The sequence below is a fragment of the Engraulis encrasicolus genome, chromosome 19, assembly GCF_034702125.1.
Source record: "Engraulis encrasicolus isolate BLACKSEA-1 chromosome 19, IST_EnEncr_1.0, whole genome shotgun sequence".
NCBI classification, from domain to species: Eukaryota; Metazoa; Chordata; class Actinopteri; order Clupeiformes; family Engraulidae; genus Engraulis; species Engraulis encrasicolus.
In genome coordinates, this window is record NC_085875.1 from 34964434 (window position 1) to 34980315 (window position 15882).

The window sequence follows — 15882 nt, forward strand, 5'->3', positions numbered from 1 at the left end:
GTGTACTGTCCATGTCTATACTGTCTATGTCCATACCTAAAGTATGTCTATGTCTGCATGGGAAAGTAAGAAACGTAATTTCAAATTCTTTGTATGACCAGTGCATGTAAAGAAATTGACAATAAAACCGACTTGACTTGACAATAGCCAGACTATAATCCTCCAGGCCTATGAAAAGGTGTTGCAAGTAGGAGATGGCAGTACTGTACCTCCAGGCACTTTTGTATCTTCTCCAGCTGCGAGTTGTTGTTCTGAAGGTCCTCCAGAACCCCAGGGAAGGTACCATTCCTTAAAGCATTTGGATCCTGCTCCGTTTTCAGCATCAGTTGCTTCCAGGCTTCGTTAACTTCCTCAAAGAGCTTGGCTTCTGTTGGCAGCTGTCTGTTGAACATATATAATGTACATATAGGCACACAATGTACTACTAGGAAAGATTAACAGCATGATAACAACATGATAATATAACATAATGTGTCTGGTAAGTAGTGTAGCGTATTGCATGTTTATGGGGTAGTACTTGATAGCTGACAAACCTTTGAATACCCACGGCTGAGAAGATGGCCTCTAGGTAAAGCCATCGCTTCTGGCATGTAACCCACTCTGACAAGGTGCTGGAAAAATGCTTCAGCTTTCGGTCCCACTCGTCAATTGAGCCCTGCAAGTATCACAGATCACTGAGTTAGACACTTTGCACAAACAATTTCTTTGTGAGCTACCCTGTAAACAAAGACAGCACTTACAGTGCACTAGCGTCACAGTGGATGTATTAAGTCTTAAGCCATGGACATGCTTGCGGCAAGATACGCATTGCCATGCATATTATTTGTCGAGCTTGCACGTGGTAGAGCACCAGACACAATATATGCAGACGTATGTGTGTGTACGGTGCAATACTGACAGAACCGCGAGGGGCCATCTTCCAAACTTCCATGTTGAGGACACAGTAGAGTCAAACAATAACCATCTGCCAAAATGATACCTCCAGCATCATGCGTTGTGCTCTGATCCTTCTGAAGCAAGTATGTGCACTTGGTCGCACACGGTTGTGTGTGTAATTTAATGCTCATAGCAAGCATGTCCCCAGCTTTATGTGTCAGGCCTTATGTGTCAAGTCTGTGAGTCTATGCATCCGTCTGTCACAGAGTTTTGCTTGTGCAATAACGTTTGAACGGGTGGATGGATTTTTCACTAGAAATCTTGTGCACTATCACTCTATGGTAGACAAGGGTACTACAGGTACACAAACTGATTACATTTTGGAGCTCAAGATGGCTAACTTTCAAGTTGGTCATTTTTTGGTTGTGTTATGATTCCTAGTATGAGTTGTGATTAATCTGTGGTTTAAGATAAGTAGAATAGAGTAGTAAGATAAGGTTTAGGGAGCAGAAAAGGACACAAAAGGAGGCATCCAACTCGATACTTTGGTGTCGAGTTTTACCTGTTTTCATTTGTCATTTGATTGACCTGCTGTTGAGTAGTACCCAGACAGACTATACCGACAGGCAGGGCTTTAAATTAACAGCAACCAACCAGCTAAATGTTGGTGAAATTTGAGCTTGGCTGGTAGAAAAGACTAACTTACTAACTACTTTGACCCATTAGAGATTGTGCATTTGACTAGTAAGATTGACATCTACAAATGTAGTTATTTTGGCTGGTCATGAAGAAAGTGAATTTAGAGCCCTGCCGACAGATGTGCATACTTTATCTTGGCCCGTTACCATACCTTGATTGGCTCAACATAACGTGATGACTTCAAGCTCATGATGGTGGTCTGACTCTCTTCAAGCTGCATCATGACATCATCAGCGGAGGCGATTATCTTCACCGTGCATGACTCCGAGGTGTGGGTGATGAGGCGAAAGTCTGTGTAGCTCCACAGTTCAATGACCTTGCTCAGGATGGTCTCCAAGGTCGCTTCGTGTGTGGCTGTACTAGAGATTTCGCTGACTAGACGACTGTGCTGCAAGATCTGATTGATGAGGAAACAAACATGTAAGATAATTAAGCCCAGTACAAGTCATTTGAAGAAATGGAAGCTGAAGAGAAGTTCAAATGACTCCTCAGTAATGTGTTCCTAATATTTTGGGTAATTCTTTTTTTGTTTTATTTTATTTGCCTTTAGGTCGAGCAGGTCTCCCAAAGTAGAACCATCATCTGGCAAAAAAAAACGTCCAACATTCTTCTGCATTTCTTCTATGTGTCTTCTGCGAAGATGAGGATTGCGCAGGGCAATGATGATAGGCAAGCATTGTTTAAAATCTCCCAACTTCTGCTTTAGCTGTGGCACAATGTCATTTTCAGGTAGGCCTGAAAGAGAAAAAAAAACATACCACTAGCCTCTCAAACCTACGAGTTTTCACAGAGGCCCACACAACACATGGTGTGCGTCCTTCGAAGTGTATCAGCCTTCATAATCATGCCTAGTGATTGAATACTCTTTGGTGAAATCTGCGGAGTATCCAACCACTGGGCGTGACAAATTAGGCTGATACACTTCCAAGGCTCATACAATTGACATTGGGAAATAGTGACTGTCACAAAATGCACACCTAACCTTTTGTCAGAATGTAGATGGTCTGAGTGAAGCGGTTGACGTCATTTTGCAGGTCGTCCACGTTCAGAAGCTCGAAGGGTGTGGCCCTCCACTGGGCGTACTCCGCGTGCCACTCCCTCTGCATGTCCCACAGCATCCTGCGCAGAGTGAGCGCATTGCTGACTTCATTCAGCTCCTGTTCCACCACCGCATCAGTCACTTCCTCTTTGTTGGCTATGGAACCCTTGTTCTTCCTGGAAAACGACCTTCCCAGCAGCTCTCGAAACCTGAAGCAGTGTGTTGCCAGAGGGAAGAGGCTGAATTATCGTACCAAAACCTCAAAATTATTGCTTTTGGGGGCTTATTGAAAATTATCGTACAAGACTCAAATTGTTGTTTCAAGGCATGTGAATGAACTGAATAACAACTCTGAAATGATCATACATATTGATTTTTGGATCGTACAGAGGATGAAATGGATAAAATGATGGTACAAATACGATAATTATCGTACATCTGGCAACACTGACCTGAAGTAACTGTAGGCTTTGCAGGAGTAGGTATCGAGGTCTTCTGCAAGGGTTTGCAGCAGCTCAGTGGCCATCTCCATTGACGTGCTCGCACAAACAAGCAGTGGATTGAATATCTGCCAATATGAACATTAAGCATAAGCATTAGGCAATGGTATTTTTGTATGTTAAGCAATGTGTATTTTTGTGTTCTTGCATGGCCTTTATCGCTTCTATTTTTATGATTCCACTGTATACAGTAATTATATCATACAAACATATACTGCTCGGCTGGTTAAAATCACATGTATTAATATTGCATATTTTCCACTCCACTAATATAATAATTTACCACCACTCCTGCATGACTGACATAAAATTACACAAACCTAGACAAAGCCTGTTATCATACATGTATTACTTATTTCTGTGTGTGTGTGTGTGTGTGTGTGTGTGTGTGTGTGTGTGTGTGTGTGTGTGTGTGTGTGTGTGTGTGTGTGTGTGTGTGTGTGTGTGTGTGTGTGTGTGTATGTGTGTGTGTGTGTGTGTGTGTGTGTGTGTGTGTGTGTGTGAGTGAATATACGTGTATGTATGGTGAATATATGTGCAATGTTGTGTGTAATATCTTTGTAAATGATACTCTACTCTACTACTCTACTATCTCCACAGCTCTTGCTGCGGTAAATCACCGAATGGCAAATTACACTTATAGAAGGGGTTGCCATCAAACGACTTCATAGACTTCCTAAACTTAACATAACGAGTACTCTAATGTGCACATGTTTAGGAAAAACGTACCTTCATCCTGATGAGGATGAGGTCATGTCTGAGTTTAGACAGTTGTTTGGACAGGTCCGTAATGAATGTGAAAATTTTATCATCACGTTTGGTCTCGCATATCAAGATGGTAGACTTGAGGTTGGCAAAGCTGTAAATCAGGTGACGGAAAAGGGCCAAATTCTCAGCTGGAATGATGATATTAAACTGTTTCACGATAGAGTACAGCTGCACAAGAAAGTGATACTGTCTCTCCAGACCAGGAAGCTTCACAGAGATTTCGCTCAGGAAGTTGAGGTGGTCAACAAACTCATCCAGAGTCTCAGACGACGATTGAAGGTTTCTCAGAGCTGATTGAATGACCTGGTAACAAAAAATAATTGTGAAAAGTCAAATCAAGTCAAGTGTACTTTATTGACAACAATCTATGTAACAGGGTTAGCACAGAAGTTTGAAATTGTGTTTGACCAGTCTCCAATGTGCAGTTTAACAAAAAACATTTAAATAAGACATTGACAATAATATCTCTCTCTCCCTCTCTCTCTCGCTCTCTCTCTCTCACACACACACACACACACACACACACACACACACACACACACACACACACACACACACACACACACACACACACACACACACACACACACACACACACGTAACCACACAACTAACCGAATCATACATGAATTTACAATTCTTTCTCTGACAGATTCATTCATAGCATACACACAGACAATACACACTCACACGTGCAGTTTTTCAAACAGGAAAGCAAACTATCAAACCTACAGTACATACAGTAGGATTATACATGATATAGGGTGATGAACTATCAAAATCTGAGAATTTTTGCCAGGAAACAAGCATCAAAAGTGAACATTAAACTGTGCACCTCCATGAGGTCAAGGTTCTTCCTCTGGACAAAGGTGGGCAGCAGCATGTGCATGTTGTGGAGGAGCGTCTGAGGATAGGGCAGGCAGTCGCGCTGGTACTGACGGCAGCTGATGAGCATCATGTTGACGCGCTTCTCCATCCTCATCTTGAGCATCTGCTGCACACTGTCCACGTGAGCCATCAGGACGGCCTTCAAGTCTTGGGCCGTCCAGGTCTCCTCCTCCAGAAAGCTGTCCACGTGCAGGAACATGGCCGTGCTCACCATCTTACAGAACTTCTGCATCGAGACGCAGCGCCTCTCTGCCTCGTCGAAACTGCGCTTCACCATACTCAGGACCTCGGACACCTGAGAAGAGGAGAACATTTCCTCACGTCACCTGGGGCCTCATGTAATACTAAGCATAAGACTTTCGTGATGCCACCTGTGCAAAATACAGTCATAAAATGTCCTCGCTCCGAAGTATTCCACATTCAACTGTCAGCTTTATTACAAGAAAATGGAAGAGCTTGGGAACAACAGCAACTCAGTCATGAAGTGGCTGAAAACCATATGAACGCCACTGTGGGTAATAATAGATACATTACGCATAGATCATGCGGCAGTTGGCATGAAAGGTAAAACCACACAGATGTGTCTCCCAGTCAAAATGGGTTTAAGCAAGCTTCTCAAATATTGTCTTGTCTTCCAAGAATACGATCACCATTGCATTTTTTTGTGATTTTGGCATTGTCCTGAATACTGTGTGCACTGCCTCCCTGGCTACAGTATGTGTATGATGTAGGCTACACTTCATACCACAGTAGCCAGAGCTACGGCACATACCTGCATCTGGTAGACTGCGTCTTGGCCTAGCAATAGCTGCAAGTCCGGCCAAGACCTTACAGCTGCACTGCCCTCTTCCTCAGACACGTCAAACAGTTCAGCGGTAAACATAGATGGACGATGCAGGTCTAGCAGACTGGGATCCTTGAAAAGGGGAATCTGTTTGACTAAATGAAAGGGGGAAAAAAACACCAATTGGAGCTATACAGACAGTCCTGGTTGTGCTTGATCCAGTTTGTGCTTGGAACCATCGTAACATCTAATCACCTGTACGTCATTCAGAGCAATCATTTCCCATATGGAAAGGATATTGTAAAATGATACACAAGTTTTACAGAAGTTTTTTTCTGAATTCTAAAAGATTTTTACATGACAGTGAAAACAGACACTTTATTATTAGGTGAAACTAGCATAAACAACATACAAATTGTACATGGCATTTACAGATAATGTGTATGATACAATTACTTTCTTTGTATGCTTCATAAAAATATAATCAAAAACTACAAACATTACATGAACAAAGACAGTAACTATCACTTTCAGCAGTTCCAGGAGTAAAACATACATGGCATATATTTTTTTTATAAAAAAGCTTTCTTATAATTCATATAAGTTGCAACTATCATTTTTCCGTATAGGTTTTGCAGAACCACTTACCAATTACATTGCAGAAGCCATCTAGAACCTGTTGAATTTTCTCCATGAAGTCTTCCATGGAGGGGGAGATGGTCATTTCAGCCGTCTTCTCACGGTCTGAACTGATGGAGAGCAGAAGGAAAAAGCACTACAAAGGTTACAGTTACAAGCACAGTATGTGTTCAGTAAGTACCAATAACAGATGTCTGACACACTGTACCTTCTATGAAGTGCACCTTCCATTTCCTTCTGATTCTCTGGCTTCTCTGCAGTGATGATGTCGCAAAACAAGCAACATGGACACAAGATGACTAGTTATTTACCATAAACCAATCAGCCAACTACTTTAACACCAGTGGAGCACAAGTTGATCATTTATGGCACGTTATTGTTGAATACAGTATGTAGACTGAATATGTAGGCTGAATACAATAGGGCAAAAAATGAACTTGGATGGATGCCACACACTATTAAGATGCCACTTACTCTGGTCACTTAGCGGGGTGATGGTTATCCAGTTGCCTTTAGAGTCACGTTGGGAAATTGTAAGCATCACATGCACTACAAAGGCTGCCTTGACTGCCTGCTGGAGATGCCATTTGTTTGCAGGTTACAGGTGCACAGTTGACTAGTTACACAGCAGTACATTTGAATTTGAAAATCCAGTAGAATGATACCAAGTTTTGCATGCAGCTAATGAGTAGTATCAAAGGATTACTAGGACATAATGATCAGGTGGCCAAAAACACGAGCATAACTAGAAACCTCGTCCTCCGAGTGTACGGGACCATCGTCCTCTTCATCTTCTTCATCTTGATTGCCATCCAGATCTTCTTCATGGCTTAAAAGAAATAATTATTATACATTATTATTATTATTAGTAGTAGTAGTAGTAGTAGTAGTAGTAGTATTAGTAGTAGTAGTGTAGTAGTAGTAGTATTAGTAGTAGTTGTAGTAGTAGTAGTTTAAACGGCTTCAGCAGTAATACACCACCAGTAAAACAAAGGAATACAAAGAGATTCAAAGCTACATGAATGCAAGACCTCTCTGCATCAGCTTGCGTGGTGCCACCAGCGTCCTCCAGTTTGACCCCTGCCTGTGCGTGGTGGTAGGACGCCCACAGGGAAGAGTGCAGTGTGGACACAGTGGCGCGCAGCAGATCGCTCAGCACAGTCTCAAACATGTAGTCCACCATGGCTAGGAAGCGTCCAAAGCGCTTCATTAACATCTTCCATTTCAACATCTCACCATATGGTGGTGGGCAAGATTTGGGATCCTTGGGATCTCTGGGATGAAACAGCTTCAACACACCCCTAATCTCTGCCATCTGAAGTCAGGGAGGGAAAGCGTATTATACTGTATAGTTCAGAACTAAAATGTTGCTCGCTAGGACAGTAAGCGACAAACTGGAATGGTCCCTTTTCCCCAATTGTTTTACCAAAGACCCTTCCCTGCTTATCAGAATCTAAAATTTAGTTTGATGTCTTCTTTGGTCTCAGAGTATCACACTTCAAATATATGTTGTTATTATCATAACCTTATTTTATAATTATCGTCGTCATGTAGTTAAAGTGGCATTCCATCCAACAGATGTACTGTACTGTACTCTAAGCGCCTTGCAGCAACGGAAAGACAAGAATCATTACAAAGAAGATACACTATATGGGGATCATCAGAAGAGATCAGTTCAGACTTGATGTACAGCCAGCACAGAAATACACTACCTTAAAGAAAGCCGAGCGAGCCATTGAGACCACTTGGTCATGGAGCCCCTGGAGCTGTACAGAGGCAGATTCCCTCAGCTGCTCTTGGGCCTCGCAGAAGTCTGAGAGCGAGTGTGTTTTGGATCCATCCCACTGTAAAACAAGTCAATGACCTGATGTGAACGCAACAGTAAAGGTGAGTTGGGTTGTATTGCTGGGAAAAAACACAGGCAGCAGGGGCCTCATGTACAAAGACTTACGTAGATTTCCTACTGAATCTTTGCGTAAGTGAAAATCTGAAAAAATGCATGTGCACCTGAAAATCTCAAATATATCAGTCCATGCATAAACAGGGTCTCCTGCTGATTCATGTGATATGTCTGAGTTCTGTGGTATGTCTGATGAAATTTAGTCCACATGCACTTTTTCATGCTAAGTCAGCATTAGTACATCTGAAAACATTTGTGGAAAGTTACTTACGGACCTTTTATGAGCGCAAGTAAGTTTTGTACATGAGGCCCCTGGACTAGACATTCGATAGTACCTTAATTAAAACAATGGAATCATCGGACACTGTGCTGTTATTGAAGTTGAACGATGATTCCAGCAAAGCTCTAATTCCCAGAAGGCACTGAGCAGCAATGACATCCACAAAAAACAGGGTTTCAGACAACGTGGTCCTGAAAATATAAACCGTTGTTACTTATTGTCAGTCATTCATAGACCAGATACTATAGCTTTAGTCCAGGGTGTTTGAGTTAAAGATGAAGTGCTTTCTCACCTATTTTCAGAAAATTTGGAACGTTTAATAAGATTCTTCCATTTACTGAAAGATTTCAATAACCTATGAAACAGGAAGACAAATACAGTAATAACTCAAAGACGTGTCAAATTTTGTTTGCTTATTATCATAATTTTTTTTTAAAGTTTAGGCTGACAAACAGTCTTTATCAACATAGAATACACAGTAATGTAAATAAAAAATAGACATTAGACATTAATGAACAATACGATAGTGAATAGAATAGAATAGAATCAACATTGGTCCCTTTTCTTTGTTAAAAGCAAAACCCGCTATCAATTATCATCACCTGAACTTTGAAAAGAAAGGTAGCAGATAGATTTTGTGGAAGAGGTCTCTGTCGGCCAGCCAATCCATTACTGGAACAACTTCACTGTACTGTTGCAAAACCGATACCTGCATTTGGGGATAAAAAGTGCATTTGCTAGATTTTCCATTTAATAGTTTGTCCATTGCTGAAAAGAAAGGACAGCCCAAAACCGTGTTGGGTGGAGAAGAGTTGTTGATGGCCTATGCTCCATTGGGAGTGATGGGCCTAAGTAAGTAAGCCATTGCTGAAAATCCACAGGACAGCAAATACACCTATTAACCATACAAGTGAACACTGTTACTAACCACATTATAGAATAATACAGTAGTGTTAGCTGTTAACCTGTTGATTTTCCATTTTTATGTAATGTCCCTTTCTGTCCGTAACCCCCTTCAAAACCTCCACAACCCCCTAGGGGTCCCGACCCCCAGTTTGGGAACCACTAGGTTATTGTGCGCTCCAGAGCCGTGGTAACTAGGCAAGAGGTGGGCTGGGCTGGGGGCCACATGCTGAGCCATTTCATGTGGCCCACAGAGCCTATACAAAATAACTTTTAAATCCAAAGAGATACCCTCACCTAACATTCTTAAAACAGATAGTCTTGCAGGTGTGATATTAATCAAGGCCACAGCTAAGGTGCCGTTTCCACGAAGCTGGATATTTTTATATGTGGATATTTTTTCTGCTGGTTGCATTGGGTTTGCATTGGTTTTGGCCTTCCGTTTCCACGTAGCAGATATTTAAAATCCAGGTATAAAAAGCAGGAGAAAAAACATCCTGTTAAGGGGGCTGAAACCCATTTGTTACAATGGAGGATTTATTTTTATTCACATGTTGCGTTTACACCTAACCAGGAGAAAAAAATACCCTGCTAAAAAAATATCCAGCTACGTGGAAACAGCACCTAAATATCACAATGTGTAGGAGTGAAATAGCCAAAAAGTTTTACCAGTGTACATTATAGTATTTTTTATTATTGGCACAGACAAGTTGCCTGTGACATCTGGCCCCTCGGTCAATACTGTGCACCCAATGTGGCCCTTAGGCCAAAATAATTGCCCAGTCCCACTAGGCCTAGGCTTCTGGCTTCCTGCTTGCTATGCATTAAAAAGGCTGTTGAAACGGCATGGTCAGGTTGGGAACTGGGGCTACAACATCAAAATACTACATTGAAAATTGTGACATCAACACAACAATGGCAATATGCACATTGATATGTGCATAATATATTGTGTGAATATTGTTGTGTGAATATTGCACACAACACATTCCTAAGAAATGATTATTCTGTGAACTAACAGGATTGAATTGGATACGGTAATGGTTGCAAAACAGCCCATGAACATTGTCAGCATAAAATTAAGCAATATTGTAAAGTACACACATGGATTACAGGACTTTTGGAATTTTATTTTATTATTGCCGGTATTTTATTTTATTCTACTCTGGCTATCAACTCTGGCTACTCTATGTTTTTTAGACTTGTCTTTGTGTACTGTTGCAATTATCTACATGTCCAAGTGTTTGTTGTATGGCTCCTAAATGCAAGGAAAATTCCCTTTGTGACAATAAAGGTCTTCTTTCACTCATTCATTCATTCATTCATCACCAGGGCTGGACTCGCCATAGGGCATACAAGACATTTTCCCGGTGGACTGTTGATGATTTTGGCCTGGTCCTCCCCTAAATGTAGTGTTAGCAATCCTCATGCTGCTATAGCAAACCTCTCTAAGTCCTATTTAAAATATAAATTTTGGCTCTTGTGGTCAAAATGGCTCATAGTAGATGCCTACAAGTGTTGTCACAGGCTTCATTGTCTATCGCAATGCCTGACGGACCAGTCTTGACTGAAAATGCCTGGCCTGATTTTTCATCCAAGACCAGCCCTGTTCATCACATGATGGCACACACACACACACAGGTCATGGGTGAGGATGGAGGAAAGTGCCAGCTGGTACAGACAGACTAACCTCTTGCACGCACGTCGCACTAATAGTCCAGTAGCGGCTGTGTTGCTTGGCTGTTTGAACAGATACAACTTTGAGTTCATACGGGTTGTATTGGACATCGCCCTCATTCCTTCTAATACAATACACATACTCTCCTGTGTCTTGCGTCCCATGTGAGCCTCCCTAGAAAAGAAAATGATTATTGTTAGATGAATAAATTAACCTCACTTTAGCCCATTTAAGCCTGATGACACGTACAGTATATGTTGTTTGACCTTTGGTGCCTTGAGTGACATATACGCTGCATTCAGGCTCTTGAGATTTTAGCTTTTTTTAATAAAATATGGGTATGTTCCAGCTGAATGAACACATTTTAATGCAAGATGAGGGTCTTAGGGTTTAAATGCAATCATGTTCCTTGCTTTTATGTGCATCAGAGGCTGAGATATTTAGGTTCTTATAAGCTGAGGACAACTCTCCCAACAAGGGCTTAGGCATTCAGCAGGCGTTTTTTGCAGGTGCTTTAGGAATCAATAACAGTGTCTATGTATTTCCTTTTCTGAAATATACAGAGCTGCTCATTTAAGACCATTACTCTGCATTTCACTGACATTAGCAGCATCCCTGTTGAGATGAACAACATAGTGTACGTCTGGGTTATCTGTGCTATAAACACAGGTAGTGCACGTTTATTAGGATAGCAGCACATTTGCACAGTTGTGAATTTCAGCAAAATAAAGATACAGAAACACAGCAGATGAAAAATGAGAATAATAGGATAAAATACAATGATTAAACGGAGATGAAGCTACGGAATACGTTAAAAAATATCATCAGACATGACAAACCTGTGGATGATCTGAGTATGTCTTTGTTCTTTTTTGTTGTTGATGACCAGGCAATATGGTGGGCCAGCCACGCTTACTTCTCAGTCTCACAATATGACGAACAACATCATCATCTTCAGGTTCTAAGAATTGAAAGAAAACTGTTAGTTCTATTTGCAGAACAGATGCTTCATATGCCAATAAATACATGCCGAGACAGAGGTAGTATGATGGATCATTTGAAATTTCAGGGTCAACCCCTTTGGGATCGTTGACATGGGACTGGGCCAATGCTTCTGGCATTTCAATAGAAGTGAAATCACATAAATCACTCCACGTCAGAATTTAAGTGTTACCAAAATCTAAATTTTAATTCCAGAAAGCGAGGTTACCTGTATTGTCGAAGCGTGCACCTTTCACCCTAACACCTTTGTAATTCCATGTGGGTGGGATGACGAGAGAGTCCCATCTTGGTTGATGTGTTCTTCGTTGGAGAGGTTTTAGAGTGACCCCTCTTGTGGCTGTAACACGATCTGAAAATGAAAGAGCCTTTATGAAAATTGTAAACAAATGGTTGGCAATGTGCATCCTATGGCAGCCAGTATTCTACGTTATTATTAATAATAATTTCATTATTAATAAAATTCTGTTTTGGTTCTGTTTTTGTTGACTTAGAGGTTGTTACTTGTACTAAAAAATAACATCTATGCCTCATGCAGCCCAACTGGCAGCCCAGGAGTAGTGTGGTGGGACAGTAACATCTACAGGGTGCCTCAGTCATGGAAGATGGGACTGGCACCCTAACCGCTTCCCCATGATTGCCCCAAATATCATATCAGGAATGTTTTTTTTAAACATATTTACATTATTTAAAGGTACACTGTGCAGGAAATGGTCAAAAAAGGTACTGCAACTATGCTGCTCATTGAAACTGGGCTGCCTATTGCCAAATTTGATCTTTACATGAAAGTTAATTAAGTAATAAACAAATATTTTCTAGTATGGTCCAAGTTTTGCAGCTAAAAATGGCTATTTTTGGAAATTCAAAATGGCGGACCATGGATAAGATCCCCCTTTTCATGTATGAAAAGTGCTATTTTTCCAGTCATAATGAATACCTAGAATTTGATGGTGGTGGTAAGTATTCATGAAAAAGGTAACATTAGCGAATGGGCAGCATAAATTCTGGAAATAAACTACTAAAACTCTCACACAGTGTCCCTTTAATAATATAGCTACATAGTTCTGGATTAGACCAGTGTGGAGGGCAGCATTTATAATCGCCTAGCTCTTTTATGAATGTCCAGCAGAATGGACAGCAGGAAACCAGCCTTCATCCAAAGGTCAACTTAGTGTGTGATGGTCTGACCATCAGGGATGTGCGTGTTCGCTGACTGCCATGCCAACAAGCCTGGAGTATTGGTGCGGTGGTCAGAGCAGGCGTTTGGTTCTGTGCTCTGGGTCCAGGGCGGGGTGGGGTGGGGTGGGGTGGGGTAAAGCTCCTTCATTTTGCTAAATGATGGCAGAAGCGGAATGACTTGCTCTGAGGCCACGCTGAGGTCACGCTGAGTTTTGAATTGTTTTTCATATGTAAATGGTATTTTTGTCCACTACGCCGACTACGGGACAAAAGTGAATACAAAAAAAGTTCATACAAACGTGGGATAGGTTTGGTTGGGGGGGTTAAATAACTACTTATGTAAGGTGGCCAGACGTCCGTCCTTTCAGTGCCTTGTCCGGCACAGCATTAAGCCGGACACCTGTTTCATTAAAATGCATTAAAATGCTTGAAATTGCAAGTAAGAAATGCAAATTTGCTTGGGGGACGACCGCCAACCCTGATAATGGCTGCAGGCTAGGGGCCCCCACCTGCCAAGGGGCCAAGGCTGATTGACCAAAAGTGAAAAAGAATGTGATATGTGACAAGGTGCAATATCTGCCATGTTGAGTACAGCTGGTAGACATGTTGCCATTCATTCCAAGCTTGGAATTATGACACTGCCTTTGTAAATTTGTCGTGAAATTTGCCTTCAGGGTGGGCCCACAGCAAGTAGCCTAGGGCCCCAGGCCATTTTAATATGGCCCTGACTGGACTGTCATTCTCGAACAGCTTGCATTAGATGTCCTAAACTTAATAGCATGAGCTACTAATAATGCCAAAGGAATGAACGAAGCACATCTTACTTGTTTCCTTGGACAGGGGCTGTTGTTGTAAAACCCCCACAGACTGGTTCTTGGAGGAGATTGGTTCCAATTTCGGCAAGGTGTCTGGCCGCCGTACGATGCTTCGTTCAGGGATAACGCTGGCGTTATGAATAAAGCATTGAAAATAAGAAAATAAATGATTGGGCTAAGGTACGGTAGATAATCTACTTACGTTGAACCACACGTGCTCTCATCCTCTTCAACCAGACACATGTGTTTGGGATGCATCAATGTATCAATCCGGTAAGATTTTCCTCCTGACATTTTGGTACTTGTTTAATCACATTACACCTCTAAAGGCGATAATAATAATACTACACAGCCTCTAAAAAACAGAAACGCGTCGTGTTTAACCCATGATACCAGCATTATTATTTAAGCATTTATGCTGAAAATGGCAATAGTTGTTTCGAATAGCAGGATTGTTTCAACGCCCTACACAAGTTACGAACTAAACGTGCATGGGTGTGTTAGTTTTAGTTGCTAGGTGATGGGGTAACGGGGAACTGAGTTGTAAACTTTGTTCTGCAAAATTAATTCGTCGATGTCAGACTCCAGCTGGCAGGCCAAGACCCTTAGGAAGCGCTTTTGAGTCAACTTCATAGTTATGCTGCGCTAATTAGATACATGTTGTAGTGCAGCGTTTCTCAACTGGTGGGTCGCGACCCAAAAGTGGGTCGCGGAGGGGTCATGGGTGGGTCGCGGGGCCTTGGTGTAAAAAACGAAATTCTAAAAAAAAAAAAAAATCCAACTTTTCCTGCAAAAATTTACAACTTTTATTTTGATAGGCTAGTGAACTCCCTGTCATCTATCGTCATAAATACAATCTGAATGTTTATGCGAGATAGATAGCGTGCAACCAGTCATTCGAGTCTTGGTTACATTTTGAGAATTGCATTGAATTGACTTGAACGCTAAAAAAAATTGGGTCGCGACCGAATGAGAGTGGAAAATGGTGGGTCCCAAGACTGTTCCAGTTGAGAACCACTGTTGTAGTGTATTGTAGGCGATTGCATTTCTCAAGGAGTTGTTTGGCTCTGCAGAAAGTGTAAACACACTAATTAGCATTAGGCTATTAATCATGATTAACATAATCATGACACACTGCAAACTACCAACACTGCCCTGCTGCAAACTACTAACTAGGCCTACAAGCAGCCCTTTTTCAAAAAATATAATAACAAAGGTAAACCAAGGCAGACTGCAATAAATGACTGAAACCAAGGCAAACAGCAGTAAAAACACTATACTACAGTTTGGCTTGGTTTTAGCCTACTTTTCAATACACACTGCAAACTAAAATCTCAAATATTTACATGAAACGGTTCACAGATCAACATGCAATTGTAACAGATTGAAGAGCTGACCGTGCACTTTCTATTTCTGCAAAAAAAAAAAAAAAAATGCACTTACTGCTCTTTGCCTTTGTAGGGCAGAGTCTAGGAGTGATACAATAGAAATGGTGCCTGTTTTTATTACAGTGAGATGAGAAACTATCAAGACAAGAAACTTCTGGTGATTCACACTAAGTTAGTGGAAATTAAACTATAGGAAGGCCTGTTGATAAATATATTTTATCTTTTTTTTCTGTGAGGATCGCTTCTTTGGGCCAGTTCAAAGGTCTACCTGATTAAGTTATGTAAAAGATTAGGCTTATGAAAGGAGTAAGCCTACTTTTGCAGTTAATATGGTAGGCTGTGTCCCCTTGTTGGTTTCTTTTTATAATGTGACTGACAGATAATGGACAATAAGACGGTGCTTGTTTTATTAGCCTACCTGCTTGCCTTATGATGGAGCCAGGGCCGGATTTATGCATAAGCGAGATATTGCTGCAGCCTAGGGGCCACGGGCCCCCACCTGCCATGTGGCCCCTGATTGGCCAAAAGTGGAAAAATGCAGCATTGT

General features: G+C 41.4%; 1 protein-coding gene across 1 annotated transcript in view; it reads right to left on the reverse strand.

The window, feature by feature from the left end:
• The window catches only part of LOC134469858 (dynein axonemal heavy chain 6-like), a 49343-nt gene extending 35138 nt beyond the window's left edge, over positions 1-14205 (reverse strand). Inside the window, exons 1-17 of the mRNA XM_063223887.1 lie at positions 14150-14205; positions 13957-14057; positions 12165-12305; positions 11794-11915; positions 10967-11128; positions 8976-9082; positions 7225-7467; positions 6203-6303; positions 5543-5709; positions 4718-5065; positions 3844-4185; positions 3067-3182; positions 2558-2823; positions 2120-2310; positions 1727-1972; positions 534-655; positions 210-381 (exon numbers count right to left, since the gene is read on the reverse strand). Of these exons, the coding sequence (XP_063079957.1) occupies positions 210-381; positions 534-655; positions 1727-1972; positions 2120-2310; positions 2558-2823; positions 3067-3182; positions 3844-4185; positions 4718-5065; positions 5543-5709; positions 6203-6303; positions 7225-7467; positions 8976-9082; positions 10967-11128; positions 11794-11915; positions 12165-12305; positions 13957-14057; positions 14150-14205 (3003 nt within the window). The remainder of the gene's footprint in view (positions 1-209; positions 382-533; positions 656-1726; positions 1973-2119; positions 2311-2557; positions 2824-3066; positions 3183-3843; positions 4186-4717; positions 5066-5542; positions 5710-6202; positions 6304-7224; positions 7468-8975; positions 9083-10966; positions 11129-11793; positions 11916-12164; positions 12306-13956; positions 14058-14149) is intronic.
• Between the last annotated feature and the right edge of the window lie 1677 nt (positions 14206-15882).